This window comes from Papio anubis, chromosome 20 (assembly GCF_008728515.1).
Source record: "Papio anubis isolate 15944 chromosome 20, Panubis1.0, whole genome shotgun sequence".
Lineage (NCBI taxonomy): Eukaryota > Metazoa > Chordata > Mammalia > Primates > Cercopithecidae > Papio > Papio anubis.
The window spans coordinates 17,588,228-17,603,936 of NC_044995.1; the positions used below are offsets into that span (position 1 = coordinate 17,588,228).

At 49.8% G+C, this 15,709-nt stretch overlaps 1 protein-coding gene across 1 annotated transcript in view; it reads left to right on the top strand.

The window, feature by feature from the left end:
* FBXO17 (F-box protein 17) overlaps positions 1–15,709 on the top strand; it is a 35,951-nt gene that overhangs the window by 14,651 nt on the left and 5,591 nt on the right. The window contains exons 2-3 of the mRNA XM_009194409.4: positions 11,014–11,379; positions 13,028–13,139. Coding sequence (XP_009192673.1) covers positions 11,031–11,379; positions 13,028–13,139 — 461 coding nt within the window. The 5' untranslated portion in view covers positions 11,014–11,030. The remainder of the gene's footprint in view (positions 1–11,013; positions 11,380–13,027; positions 13,140–15,709) is intronic.

Here is a 15,709-nt window from a genome sequence, read left to right on the forward strand (position 1 = left end):
CCCCAGGCTGTGACCCCGACCTTGCTGGAGTAGGTTTGCCATGGCTCACCGAAGGACAAAGGCATCCCTGTGGTGCGGCACCAGTAGAATACGGCAGAAATCCATCCAGTAAGATGGTGGGGAAAGCAGCTGACAGGGAAGTGTCTCAGCTGAGGTGGGTGCTGCTGACTGCCATATTTCAGGAGCCATGTGCCAGAGAAACTTCCTGACACTAAAGAAACCGCACGCATGTAGGAGTCAGAGGCTGGAGAAGCGTGCTCGCTGAGGGAGTAACTGCGCTGCAAGAGCCAAGTCTGGAAACTGGAAGCCAAACCCTTTCCTCCTACGTCTCTCCAGCGCCCTCTACTGAAAAAAATGTAGCATCATGTCAGTCAGCAAAGGAAGAAGATTTAAAGGGCCAAACTCCAATTCTTTTTATTTATTTATTTATTTATTTATTTATTTATTTATTTATTTATTTATTTATTTATTTATTTTTTTGAGACGGAGTCTCACTGTGTCTCCCAGGCTGGAGTGCAGTGGCGCGATCTCGGCTCACTGCAAGCTCCGCCCCCCGGGTTCACGCCATTCTCCCGCCTCAGCCTCCCAAGTAGCTGGGACTACAGGCGCCCGCTACCGCGCCCGGCTAGTTTTTTGTATTTTTAGTAGAGACGGGGTTTCACCATGTTAGCCAGGATAGTCTCGATCTCCTGACCTTGTGATCCACCCGCCTCGGCCTCCCAAAGTGCTGGGATTACAGGCTTGAGCCACCGCGCCCGGCCAATTTATTTTTTATTTTATTGTTTTTTTTTTTTTTTCATTTTTTTTTTGAGACGGAGTTCCTCTCTTATCCAGGCTGGAGTGCAGGCGTGAGCCACCGTTCCCAGCGCTTTTTTTTTCTTTTTAACAGCGTCCCTGGGTGGGTTAGAACCAAACTCCAGTTTCGCAGCTTAGAACAATGAGGTCATAGATTGCTAGCCGACACACTATATGATTCCATTTACGTGAAATTATAGAAAAGAAAAATTGAATTTATAGTAACAGAAAGCAGCCAGGCGAGGTGCCTCACACCTGTAATCCCAGTAGGTTTGGGAGGCTGAGGCAGGCGGATCAATTGAGCTCAGGAGTTCAAGACCAGCCTGGCCAACATAGTGAAACCCTGTCTCTACTAAAAATACAGAAATTAGCCGGGCGTGGTAGTGCGTGCCTGTAATCCCAGCTACTCCGGAGGCTGAAGTAGAAAAATCTCTTGAACCTGGGAGGCGGAGGTTGCAGTGAGCCAAAATCGCACCACTGCACTCCAGCCTGGACGACAGAGCAATACTCTAAAAAACCAAAAACAAAAACGAAAAAATAAATAAATAAAAACAGAATAGTAGTTGCCGTTGGGTGGGAGTGGGGAGGTTGGCTGGGAAGGGATAAACCTTTTGGGGCAATAGAAATGTTCCATATCGGCTGGGGGCGGTGGCTCACACCTGTAATCCCAGCATTTTGGGAAGCCGAGTTGGGTGGATCACCTGAGGTCAGGACTTCGAGACCAGCCTGGCCAACGTGGTGAAACTCTGTCTCTACTAAAGATACAAAGCTTAACCAGGCGTGGTGATGCACACCTGTAATCGAGCTACTCAGGAGGCTGATGCAGGAGAATCCCTTGAACCTGGGAGGCAGAGGTTACAGTAAGCTGAGATCGTGCCACTGCACTGCAGCCTAGGCAACAAAGCAAGACTCTGTCTCAAAAAAAAAAAAAAAAAAGATATTATTTGGTTTCTTTCTGAAAGTAGCTGGACAGGCCAGGTGAAAATAGAAAGCAATGTCTAAGGAGCGCCAGCTATTCGGGTTTCCTCACTTCAGCTGCCAGACTAGGATGGAAGAAACCTCAGATGACCCAGCCCCATCCATCTGATGGCAAAGGCACAAGTTCCCTGAGTGAGGACCACATAGCTGATCCCAGTCCCCAGAGCCATAAAAAAAAAAGAAGAAGAAGAATGGATTATTAGAAATATACTCTGGCAAAAGTATACTCTGGACAAACCAAAAACAAACTGGTATCATGATTCACAGAGGTATTTTTTGTGCAGAATTTTCCAGTCAGTATAAAAAGGTCTCGGCCTCAAAAAAACTATACAATTTGAGAATCTGCTGAGGAAATACTTATAAGCTAACACTTAATCATTTTCACAGATTCTTCTATTTTAAACTAGTCACATCTTTCGTTTGATGACTTTGAGCAAAGTTTTTGGACATCTTTTTGTTCCTTTCCATGGACTACCATATCTGTTTTTCTTGTTTTCATCATTTTTTGCAAACGTTGAGGGTTTTGGGTATGTGTTCTGTTTTGGTGGTGGTGGTGGTGTTTTGTTTTTGTTTTTGGAGACAGTCTCACTCTGTCACCCAGGCTGAAATGCAGTAGTGCAATCATAGCTCACTGTACCCTCGAACTCCTGGCCACAAGTAATCCTCTCACCTCAGCCTCCCTAGTATCTGGGACTGCAAGTGCACACCACCAGGTCCAGCTAATTTTTTAATGTTTATTTTTTGTAGAGATGGGGTTTCACTATGTTGCCCATGCTGGTCTCGAACCCCTGGGTTCAAGCCATCCTCCCACCTCAGCCTCCCAAAGTGCTGGGATGACACACGTGAGCCATGGTACCCAGCCCATTTTTAGCAAACCTTTTATAGAAAGTGCACAAATTGCACAGCCTAATGAATCCCAGCACTTTGGGAGGCCGAGGGGGGTGAATCACAAGGTCAGGAGTTCGAGACCAGCCTGGCCAACATGGTGAAATCCCGTCTCTACTGAAAAAATAATAATAATACAAAACTTAGCCAGGCATGGTGGCATGCACCTGTAATCCCAGCTACTCAGGAGGCTGAGGCAGGACAATCGCTTGAACCCAGGAGGCAGAGATTGCAGTGGGCTGAGATTGGGCCACTGCACTCCAGCCTGGGCAACAGAGGAAGACTCCATCTCAAAAAAAAAAAGAAAAGAAAGAAAAAAAAGACAGTCAAGCAGAGGCTGCATACTCTTTTATGATCCAGCCTCAGAAATCCCTAGCAGGCCTGGCACAGTGGCTTATACCTGTAATCCCAGCACTTTGGGAGGCCAAGCCGACAGGATCACTTGAGCCCAGGAGGAGACCAGCCTGGGCAACATAGGGAGACCCCTCATTTCTAGGAAAAAAAATATATATATATATATATATATATATATATATATAAACAAACTTAGCTGGGCATGGTGGCATGTGTCTGCAGTCCCATCTACTCAGGAGGTTGAGTTGGGAGGATCGCTGAGCCCAGGAGTTCGAGGCTTCAGTGAGCCATAATCACACCACTACACTCCAATCAGGCGACAGAGTGAGACTTTGTCTCTTAAAGAGAGAGACAGAGAGAGAATGAAATCCACTTCTGCAGTGCTCTGAAAGTTGAGGCAGTTGCAAAGGCCCACACGTGCCCAGGGGAGCAATGTGGACCCCACAGCTTCATCAGCAGTGGTGAACTTAAAGAGCATGTCAGATAGGAAATGTTATCATAGCCACTTTTGAAAAATACAGTCTGCCATAGCATCCTGGGTCTCTTTGGGTAGCTGAATACCAGTAGCATTCCCTGGTCACTCTGATAGCCAGTAACCTTCCTTCAAATACACACTCTCCCAAAAACTCTGGAAGCAGGCAGTACCAGGCCCTACTTGTCCTATTATGACCCAGCCAGTAGTTGGCATTCAACCGTGCAGTGGGTACTTTTCAACCTTTCCCAAAAAACAACAACAACAACAACAACAAAAAAAAAATCCTCCAGAAGCCCCTCTCAGGCTTATTCTCCAAAATAAACCTGTCTTTGACTGTTGAGCCACTTTTTGTGTTTCTTTCCTCTTTCCTTTTTTTTTTTTTTTTTTGAGACAGTTTCACTCTTGTTGCCCAACCTAGAGTGCAGTGGCTTACCACAACTTCTACCTGCTGGGTTCAGGCAATTCTCTCACCAGCCTCCCAAGTAGCTGGGACTATAGGAGCATACCACCACACCTAATTTTGTATTTTTAGTAGAGATAGGGCTTCACCACGATGGCCAGGCTGGTCTCGAACTCTTGACCTCAGGTGATCCGACTGCCTTGGTCTCCCAAAGTTCTGAGATTGCAGGCATAAGCCATCCTGCCCAGCCACAAACTTTTTTTTTTTTTTTTTTTTTTTTTTTTTTGAGACAGGGTCTCATTCTATCACCTGGGCTGGAATATAGTGGCCCCTTCACGACTCACCACAGCCTCAACCTCCCAGGCTCAGTGATCCTTCCCCCTCAGCTCCCAAGTAGCTGGGACTACAGCTGCGTGACACTATGCCTGACTAACTTTTTTGTATTTTTTTTTTGTAGAGATGGGGTTTCGCCAGGTTGCCCAGGCTGGTCTTGGACTCCTAGGCTCAAGCGATCCTCCCACCTCAGCCTCCCAAAGTGCTGGGATTACAGGTGTGAGCCACCACACCAGGGCCCCACACAAGCATTTTATATGGTTCGTGTGATATAGCTGAGGGCTCATTCAGTATGTTTCTTGAACATCTCTGCTCCTTGGTGAAGTCTGGCTGTCTTTGTTGGGCGAGGGGTCCACCCCCAGCCCCAGAGATCCTCCTTTTGCCAGTGGGAACACACTCCTAAGAAGAGTGGGAACCAAGAACTCCTCCTAAGAAGAACTCCAGGGAACTAAACTCTGGTGAGCATCACATCCATGCCAGGCAGGCTGGTAGACTTGTTTATAAACCTCAGGGAATTATTTATTTATTTTTGAGACAGAGTCGCTGTGTCACCCAGGCTGAAGTGCAGTGAGTGGTGTGATCTCAGCTCGCTGCAACCTCTGCCTCCTGGGTTCAAGCACCGGGCCTCAGTGAACTATTAATGCAACTCAGAACCACCTGGAGAAAAACACAGCTTGGTCTTTGTAAAGTCTGTCTCCACAACTTCATTCTTTCTGCAGTAGGAATAAAGATGATGTCGGGGCTGGGCATGGTGGCTCACACCTGTGAAAATTAATATTAATATTTTTAAAATTAATATGAAATACTAAATTATGCTAGTTGCCATGATTATAACACATCATTTTTAAAAAGAGACAGCAACTATTTTATTTATGTATGTATTTATTTATTTATTCATTTTGAGGCAGAGTCTTGCTCTGTCACCCAGGCTGGAGTGCAGTGGCGCAATCTTGGCTCACTGCAACCTCTGCCTCCCGGGTTCAAGTGATTCTGCTGCCTCAGCCTCCTGAGTAGCTGGGATTACAGGCTCCCGCCACCACGCCCGGCTAAATTTTGTATTTTTAGTAGAGACAGGTTTCGCCTTGTTGGCCAGGCTGGTTTTGAACTCCTGACCTCAAGTGATCCACCTACCTCCGCCTCCCAAAATGTTCGGATTACAGGCATGAGCCACCGCGCCTAGCTGACACAACTATTTTAGCTGTGACATTTTGATTTAGTGGCATTTATTGGCCCTTATTAAGCCACTGTGCTGAGCATTTAAGCTGGATCAGCTCGTGAATTCCATCATCTTGTTTAATGGGCAAAACTCTCCTTTGAGCGTGCCCTTTTTAAGAGGCTTTAATGATCTAATGCTTGTTATCTGCATGTGCCCAATAAGTGCTCAATTCATGTCAACTGTTGTCATTTTTAAACAAATTAAGGTTTTATTTTAAAAAAAGAAATAAGCCTGTGTCAGGAAAGTAGTCCATGAATGTAGCAAATATTCCTGACATCATTTTTTTGAGACAGAGTCTCCCTCTGTCACCCAGGCTGGGGTGCAGAGGCGCGATCTCGGCTCACTGCAACCTCCACCTCCCGGGTTTAAGTGATTCTTCTGCATCAGCCTCCCGAGTAGCTGGGATTATAAGCACCCACCATACCCTGCTAATTTTTGTCTTTTTTGTAGAGATGGGGTTTCGTCATGTTGCCCGGGCTCCTGACCTCAATTGATCTGCTCACCTAAGCCTCCCAAAGTGCTGGGATTACAGGTGTGAGCCACCACGCCTGGACTAATATTAAATTAATATCACTCTTATTTAGGAGCCTGCAGGGGCTTTTCCTAAGTGCTTTAAAATACTCATTTCATCCTCACTACAGCCCTATGATGGAGGCACTGTTAGCCCCATTTTCAGAAAGGGAAACTGAGGTATAAAGAGATTAAGTGACTTGCCATTGCTTATATAATTTATAGCAAGAAGTAGAGCTGGAGCCGGGCACAGTGGCTCACACCTATAATCCCAGCACTTTGGGAGGCCAAGGCAGCAGGATCCTTGGAGCCCAAGAGTTCAAAACCAGCCTCAGCAACATGGTGAAACCCTGTCTCTACTAACAACACAAAAATTAGCAAGGCCTGGTGGCATGCACCTGTAGTCCCAGCTAATCGGGAGGCTGAGGCACAAGAATCACTTGAACCTCGGAGCCAGAGGTTGTAGTGAGCTGAGACTGTGCCACTGCACTCCAGTCTGGGTGACAGAGGGAGACTCTGTCTCAAAAAAATAAGAAAAAAAAAAGAAAAGGTTTTAGGAAGAATGGAAGCAGAAAATACTGGGTAGATTGCTTTTTTGAGAAGTTTTACCACAAAGAGAAACAAAGATGCTGGATGCGGTGACTCATGGCTCTAATCCCAGCAGTTTGGGAGGCTGAGGTGGGAGGATCACTTGAGCCTGGGAGGTCAAGGCTGCAGTGAGCTGTGATTACACCACTGCACTCCCACCTGAGTGAAGAAGCAAGTGCTGTCTCAAAAAATAAAAAATAACACATTCTCAGGCCAGGCGCGGTGGCTCACGCCTGTAATCCCAGCACCTTGGGAGGCTGAGTTGGGTGGATCACCTGAGGTCAGGAGTTTGAGAACCGCCTGTCCAACATGGTGACGTCTCTACTAAAAATATAAAAATTAGCCAGATGTGGTGGTGGGTGCCTGTAATCCCAGCAACTCGGGAGGCTGAGGCAGAATTGCTTAAACCCGGAAGGTGGAGGTTGCAGTGAGCCAAGATCACGCCATTGCACTCCAGCCTGGGCAACAAGAGTGAAACTCTGTCTCAAAACAAAACAAAACAAAAAAACACATTCTCAGTCCGGCGTAGTGGCTCACACCTGTAATCCTAGCACTTTGGGAGGCTGAGGCGGGTGGATTACCTGAGGTCAGGAATTTGAGACCAGCCTGGCCAACAGGGTGAAACCCCGTCTCTACTAAAAATACAAAAATTAGCCAGGCGTGGCGGCAGGCGCCTGTAATCCCAGCTACTTGGGAGGCTAAGGCAGGAGAATCGCTTGAACCCAGGAGGTAGAGGTTGCAGTGAGCTGAGATCGCGCCACTGCACTCCAGCCTGGGTGACAGAGCGAGACTCCGTCTCAAAAAAGTAAATAAAAAAAAAAGAACACATTCTCTGCACACAACCTTGCCCCCTTTGGCTTCTTCCTGCATGAGACCCCGGTTAAATCCAGCCTTCCTCTCCACCGTGCCTGCGCCCACACAGCTCAAGTGGGCTAAAAAAACAACACAGCCCCCTGGCCAGGCTAACTTCAAGTCTGTGAACTTGACCCTCAGGCAGATTCCAATGCTGCCTGGCAGCCATATGACATTTCTCTGATCCCCTCCTTCCTCCTCTCTTCTAGACAACTAATTCATACCTTTTCACTTCTCCCCTAATCCTTTCCAACACCTCCTCCCCCCACTTCACTCTCCCTTGGCTTCTTATTTTGCAGAGAAAATGCAAGAGATGAAAAGTGAACTTCCACAGCCGCCCCTGCCTCTACCACCTACCTGCACCCATGCCCACACCCGTTTTCCTGCTGTGACTGTCCCATCACCTGCTCCCACCTTCCCACCCACTTCCAGCCACGGTCCCTGGTTCTCACCTCTCTCTGCTGCTCATTCAGTTTCCCCCAATGCACTGGATCTCCTGTCAGCCCACACAGCATCCTGTCTCCCATCTCAAAACAAACCCTCTCTTTTTTTTTTTTTTTTTGCTTGTTTGTTTTTGTTTTTGTTTTTGTTTTTGTTTTGTTTTGTTTTGTTTTGTTTTGAGATAGGGTCTCACTCTGCTACCCAGGCTGGAGTGCAATGGCGCGATCTCAGCTCACTGCAACCTCTACCTCCTGGGTTCAAGCAGTTCTCCTGCCTCAGCCTCCTGAGTAGCTGGGATTACAGGCATCTGCCACCACACCCAGCTAATGTTTGTATTTTTAGTAGAGATGGGGTTTCACCATGTTAGCCAGGCTGGTCTCAAACTCCTGACCTCAAGTGATCTGCCCACCTTGGCCTCCCAAAGTACTGGGATTGCAGGTGTGAGCCACCTCGCCCAGCCCAAACCCTCTCTCAACCTCACCTCCCCTTCTAGCAACAGCCCCACTTTTTTTGCTATTCTTTTCATTTTATTTTATTTAGAGACAGGGTCTCACTTTGTTGCCCAGGCTGGAGTACAGCAGCACAATCATAGCTCACTGCAGCCTCCAACTCCTGGGCTCAAGCGATTGTCCCACCTTAACCTCTGGACTGTAGCTGGGACTACAGGTGTGCACCACCACACCTGGCTTATTTTTTTTATTTTTTGTGCAGATGGAGTCTCGCTGTGTTGCCCAGGCTGATCTCAAACTCCTGGCCTCAAGCAGTCCTCCCACCTTGCCCTCCCAAAGTGCTGGGATTACAGGCATCAGCCAGCATGCCAGATCAAGAATGTTTTTAATGATTAACCATGGAATTTAAGCTGGCTAAGGAAGAAATGAGGGCATGGGAGGTGAGGGGGAGTGAAAAATGAAAGGGACAAAGGATGGGAGATCACAGTGGGTTGGAAGGATCGTGCGAGTTGGGCACTGGAGGGAATGAGGTGGAAAGAGAAAGTGATGGGTGGAGAGTGAGTGTCTGAAATTGAGGTTCTGAAGAGGCTGCTGTTATTGAACAAGGCTTGAGTGTGACCATGAGAGGGAGAGGTTGGGGAAGGATAAAGCCACTAGAGGGAGGTCAGGGAACAGAGAGGTTGGGGCTGCAGAAGAACTATCTATCTGGTTATGGAAATCACTGAGAATGATGCTAAGAGCAGCGGGAGCGGCCGTGAGCCCTGAGCTAAAATTAGGGAGAAGACAGGAGTCATGATCTGGGTCAGCAGATGACGCAGGAGACAGGGTAGTGATGAGATTCATCGCCGGGGGTTTTGGGGAGGGTGGAGGGAGAATGGTCAGGAAGCAGCTCCCAGGAGCACAGAGACCTCCCCACTTGGAAGGCCCACAAGAGAGCTGGGTTCCAGTTAGAGCAAGAAGGTAGTAGGAATGTTCAGAGAAGTAACTGAGGCAAGAAGAGATTTTGCTGAAGATGGGTCATGGGTTCCAAAGGTTACAGTAGTTGGAACACATTGGGGTATGGGGTGGAAATGGTTTCTTCCACAGTGGGTTTCCTTGTGGGTCTGTAACCCAACCCAGGTTTGGCGGCTTGACACTCGAAAGCCAAACTCAGGCCAGGCATGGTGGCTCATGCCTGAAATCCCAGCATTTTGGGAGGCTGAGACAGGTGGATCACTTAAGGTCAGGGGTTCAAGACCAGCCGGCCAACATGGTGAAATCCCATCTCTATAGAGAAATTACTGGCTCGGTGTGGTGGCACACACCTGTAATTCCAGCTACTTGGGAGGCTGAGGCAGGAGAATCGCTTGAACCTGGGAGGCGGAGGTCGCAGTGAGCTGAGATTGTGCCACTGCACTCCAGCCTGGGCAATAGAGTAAGACTCGGTTTTAGAAAAGTAAGCCAAGCTCAGGCCGGGCGCAGTGGCTCACGCCTATAATCCCAGCACTTTGGGAGGCCAAGGTGGGTGGATCACCTGAGGTCCAGAGTTCGAGACCAGCCTGGCCAACATGGTGAAACTCCGTCTCTCCTAAAGATACAAAATTAGCCAGGTGTGGTGGCGCATTCCTATAGTCTCGGCTACTCAGGAGGCTGAGGCAGGAGAACCACTTGAACCTGGGAGACAGAGGTTGCAGTGAGCCAAGACGGGCCACTGCACTCCAGCCTGGGTGACAAGAGTGAGACTCTGCCTCAAAAAAAACAAAAAACAAAAAAACCCAAACTCAAGAGAGACGACAGCTGGTGGGAGGAAAAGCAAGTTTATTTGGAGAGCCAGCAAACCGAGAACACAGTGGACTATCATCCTAAAGTACCATCTTAAATCAGGACAATTTTTTTTTTTAAGGGCAGAGGGAAGAGAAGAGCATTGTGATTAAGAGGTGACCAACAGGCCAGGCGCAGTGGCTCATAACAATCCCAGTACTTTGGGAGGCTGAGGCAGGAGGATCACTTGAGCCCAGGAGTTCAAGACCAGCCAGGGCAATGCAGTGAGACCCCATTTCTACAAAAATATATATAAAATAAAAAACTAGCTGGGCATAGTGGCGTGCACCTATAGGCCCAGCTACTTGGGAGGCTGAGGCAGGAGGATCACTCGAGCCCAGGAGGTACAGGCTGTAGTCCTGGTTTCTAGCTCCATAAAAAAGTAATAATAAAATAAGGAGGTGACCACTGCAGACATCTGGGTGCCAGCTAGGGTCCGAGGAGGTTGGTGACTTCTTTGTCCTTGGTTGGGTCACAGTGCTCCTATAAATCTTTGACAAAACATAGTTGTTTACATCCTCCTTTAATCCCAGAGTTAGTTTTAAAAACTACATGATTGCTGTTTTTGCATATTATCTCAGCGCTCTAAAATTATCCTAGCCTATGTGCAGGAATGGGTAAAGTCCCCTTAAACAAAAATGGGGTTAGTTATGTTAGTTATTTTGCCGTTTCACTTGTCATATACGTGAAGCGCTTAGCCTGACACAAGTGAAGCGCTTAGCCTGACACCGTGATCAGCGGTCCTGACGGGGGTCAGAGTCTTTTGCCCAAGGTGGAAAGATGGGGAGAGGCCCAGAATCAGAGGGGAATGGGTCCCTGGTTGCCCATGGACCTAATGGGGTTTCTCGAGCTGCAGGGGCCTTGCGCCCTGGGAGGCAAAGTAGGGAGGGGGTGGCCTGGCTGCGCTGACCCGCCTACGACCCCTCTCTACCTGCAGGACTCCGGCTGCTAGAGATGGGCGCCCGGCTTTCGCGGCGACGGCTGCCGGCGGACCCGTCCCTGGCCCTGGACGCGCTGCCCCCGGAGCTGCTGGTGCAGGTTCTGAGCCATGTGCCTCCACGCGCCTTGGTCACGCGATGCCGTCCAGTGTGCCGCGCCTGGCGCGACATAGTGGACGGGCCCACCGTGTGGCTGCTGCAGCTGGCCCGCGACCGCAGCGCTGAGGGCCGCGCACTCTATGCAGTGGCCCAACGCTGCCTGCCCAGCAACGAAGACAAGGAGGAGTTCCCGCTGTGTGCCCTGGCGCGCTACTGTCTGCGCGCGCCCTTCCGCCGCAACCTCATCTTCAACTCCTGCGGAGAGCGTGGGTGCAGGGGGTGGTGCCCATGAGGCTGGGGGAGGGGGCCGGGGTGAGCGAGACAGGGGCGGACCCGGGACAGAGTCTGAGACAGATGTAGCCAATGGGCGAGACCCCTGGAGGAGCCAGGGGGCGGGGCTGAGGGACGCAGTGCCTGGGCTGTAGGTCCGGTAGGAGGGGCTGAAGACCCTGGAGCCAGGAATCGGGATGAGTGGACTGGGCAAGGGAGGAAGACCCTGGCTGGGCCAGGGGAGAAAGCAAGCAGTTTGATATGCAGAGGGGGTGCAGAACAGGGCAGAGGCCGAATGGCAACGCTTTGGGAGGCCAAGGCAGGAGGATCGCTTAAGCCTAGGAGTTCGAGGCTGCAGTGAGCTATGATCGTGCCATTGCACTACAGCCTGGGTGACGGAGAGAAACCTTGTCTTCAAAAAAAAAAAAAAAAAAAAAGGGTGGGGCACAGTAGCTCACGCCTGTAATCCCAGCATTTTGGGAGGCGATGGTGGGAGGATCGCTTGAGGCCAGGAGCTCGAGACCAGCCTGAAAAACAAAGTGAGACTGTCTCTAAAAATTTTGAAAATTAGGCCGGGCGCGGTGGCTCATGCCTGTAATCCCAGCACTTTGGGAGGCTGAGGCGGGTGGATCACCTGAGGTCAGGAGTTCGAGACCAGCCTGGCCAACATGGTGAAACCCCGCCTGCACTAAATATAGAAAAATTAGCCAGGCGTGGTGACAGGCATCTGTAAGCCCAGCTACTGAGGAGGCTGAGGCAGGAGAATCGCTTGAACCCTGGAGGCAGAGGTTGCAGTGAGCTGAGATCGCGCCATTGCACTCCAGCCTGGGGGACAAGAGGGAGACTTCATCTCAAAAAAAAAAAAAAAAAAAAGGTTAAAAAAATTTTTTTAATTAGGCCAGGCGCAGTGCCTCATGCCCGTAATCCCAGCACTTTGGGAGGCCAAGGCCAGCGGATCACCTGAGGTCAGGAGTTCGAGACCAGCCTGACCAACATGGTGAAACCCCATCTCTACTAAAATACAAAATTAACCAGGTGTGGTGATGCACACCTGTAATCCCAGCTACCTGGGAGGCTGAGGCAGGAGAATCGCTTGAACCTGGGAGGCAGAGGTTACAGTGAGCTGAGATCATGCCATTGCACTCCAGTCTGGGCAGCAAGATCAAAACTCCGTCTCAAAAAAAAAATTTTTAAATTAAATTAGCCAGGTGTGGTGGCATGCACCTGTGGTCCTAGCTACTCTGGAGGCTGTTATGGGAGGATCGCTTGAGCTCAGGAGTTAGAGGCTGCAGTGAGCCATGATGGAGCCACTGCACTCCAGCCTGGGCGATAGAGTAAGACCCTGTCTCTCTCTCTCTCTCTAACACACACACACACACACACACAGTGAAGAGCACAACTGAAGGAGAAAGAGCAAGTAAGGGTGACTGAAGAGAAGCTGAGTGGATGGGCAAGGCTGAGAGTCACAGTTCTGGGGTAGGACCAGGAATACAGGATAATGGGAGGAGGAGTCAGTAGGAGAAACCAGGGAGGATTGGAGCACAAGAGGGACAGGCTGGTGGACAGCACAAGCTGGGTGGCTGCTGGGTCTCTGCTGGGCAGGCTGGCAGGTAAATCATATGTTCAACTCTTGTTTTCCCACAGAGGGCTTCAGAGGCTGGGAGGTGGAGCACGGCGGGAACGGCTGGGCCATAGAAAAGAACCTAACACCGGTACCCGGAGCGCCTTCACAGACCTGCTTCGTGACCTCTTTCGAGTGAGTGGCCCAAGTGAGAGGCCCCGATCCCTGGGGCAAGGGCCCCAGAGAGAGAAAGGGACCCTACCCCCCACACTGTTCTCATCGCCACCTTCACCCTCTCCTTCCCCCATTTATTAATTTTTTTTTTCTTTTTCTTTTTTTTTTTTTTTTGAGACGGAGTCTCGCTCTGTCACCCAGGCTGGAGTACAGTGGCCGGATCTCAGCTCACTGCAAGCTCCGCCTCCCGGGTTTACGCCATTCTCCTGCCTCAGCCTCCTGAGTAGCTGGGACTACAGGCGCCCGCCACCACGCCTGGCTAATTTTTTGTATTTTTTTTCAGTAGAGACGGGGTTTCACCATGTTAGCCCAGATGGTCTCGATCTCCTGACCTCATGATCCGCCCGTCTCGGCCTTCCAAAGTGCTGGGATTACAGGCTTGAGCCACCGCGCCCAGCCTTATTCATTGATTCATTCCATCAATCAACAAATTCTTGTTGAGGGTACTGTTTTATATGCCAGAGATACAAGGAAAAATCAGGAAGGTTAGCAACCACAGGCAGTAATGCTCTGTGCATCATTGCCTGCAGTTTGTGAGACAACAGCAAGACCAGTTTGATCTAAAGACAGGGTTTTGGGCCGGGCACGGTGGCTCTCGCCTGTAATCCCAGCACTTTGGGAGGCCAAGGCGGGCAGATCACTTGAGGTCAGGAGTGCGAGACCAGCCTGGCCAACAGGAGGAAACCCCGTCTCTACTAAAAAGACAAAATTAGCTGGATGTGGTGGCACGCACCTGTAGTCCCAGCTACTGGGGAGGCTGAGGCGGGAGAATCGCTTGAACCCAGGAGGCAAATGTTGCGGTGAGCCGAGATCACGCCACTGCACTCCAGCCTGGGCGACAGAGTGAGACTCTGTCTCAAAAAAAAAAAAAAAAGGTGAACATGGCAGATTAGCATCCAAGATGGAGTCACTCTTGCCTCCACAAGGTGTTACTCTGTACTAGACACTTTACATATAATTCTGGCAACAACCCTGTGACATAGATACTATTATTGCCCCCACTTTATAGTAGGAGCTGGATAGTTTGGCATGGGTTCTCGCCTGTAATCCCAGCACTTTGGGGAGGCCAAGGTGGGAGATCTCTGAGCCCAGGAGCCTGAAGATTGCAGTGAGCTAGGATCACGGCACTGCACTCCAACCTAGCGACAGAATAAGACCTTGACTCAAAAGAAAAAAAAAAGAGAGAGAGAAATAATCTGTTCCCCATGGAATGATGATGCCACCTCTATGGTTTATGAAGTTTCTGTGCATACCTAGGTCTATCCCTGGCACTCTGATTTTCTTTGTTTTCATTTTTTTTTTTTTTTTTTGAGACAGAGTCTCGCTGTGTCTCCCAGGCTGGAGTGCAGTGGCGTGATCTCCTCACTGCAAGCTCCGCCTCCCGGGTTCACGCCATTCTCCCGCCTCAGCCTCCCAAGTAGCTGAGACTACAGGCGCCCGCCACCACGCCCGGCTAGTTTTTTGTATTTTTAGTAGAGACGGGGTTTCACCATGTTAGCCAGGATAGTCTCGATCTCCTGACCTCGTGATCCACCCGCCTCGGCCTCCCAAAGTGCTGGGATTACAGGCTTGAGCCACCGCGCCCGGCCTGTTTTCATTTTTTGAGACAGAATCTCATTTTGTTGCCCAGGCTAGAGTGCAGTAGCGCAATCTCGACTCACTGTAGCCTCTGCTTCCTGGGTTTCAGTGATTCTCCTTCCTCAGCCTCCTGAGTAGCTGGGACTACAGGGGTGCGCCACCATGCCTGGCTAATTTTTTTTTTTTTTTTTTGAGACGGAGTCTCACTCAGTCGCCCAGGCTGGAGTGCAGTGGCGCAATCTCGGCTCATTGCAAGCTCGCCTCGCCATTCTCCTGCCTCAGCCTCCCAAGTAGCTGGGACTACCGGCGCCCGCCACCACGCCCGGCTAATTTTTTGCATTTTTAGTAGAGATGGGGTTTCACCGTGTTAGCCAGAATGGTCTCAATCTCCTGACCTCATGATCCACCTGCCTCAGCCTCCCAAAGTGCTGGGATTACAGGCGTGAGCCACCGCACCCAGCCTAATTTTTGTATTTTGTGTAGAGAAGAGGTTTCACCATATTGGCCAGGCTGGTCTCGAACTCCTGACCTCCAGTGATCCACCTGCCTTGGACTCTCAAAAGTGCTGGGATTACAGGCCTAAGCCACTGTGCTCGGCCATTTCCTGGCACTCTGTTCTATTCCGTTGGTCAACTTACCTGTCCTTCCACCAATACTGCACAATGTATGTGATTATGGCACATTCTAATTTGAGGTGAAGGACTGTTTACAAAGTTGTTGGCAGGAGTCCCTGAGCTAGTAACAGTTAGAGAAGGAACATTACCACCCCTAGATTACTAGAGGTGAGGGGAGGAAACAGTTACTGAAAAATGAGAAGAGCGTGCTGTGGAGCTGTGCTTTTTCCTTGGGGGACAAGGCAGTCCCTTGAGAAGGACCCAAGAGGATATATACCCTGATTTTAGTCACCTCCTTCACTTCCATCCCCTGCTGGAGCATCCCATTGGCTGATCCAA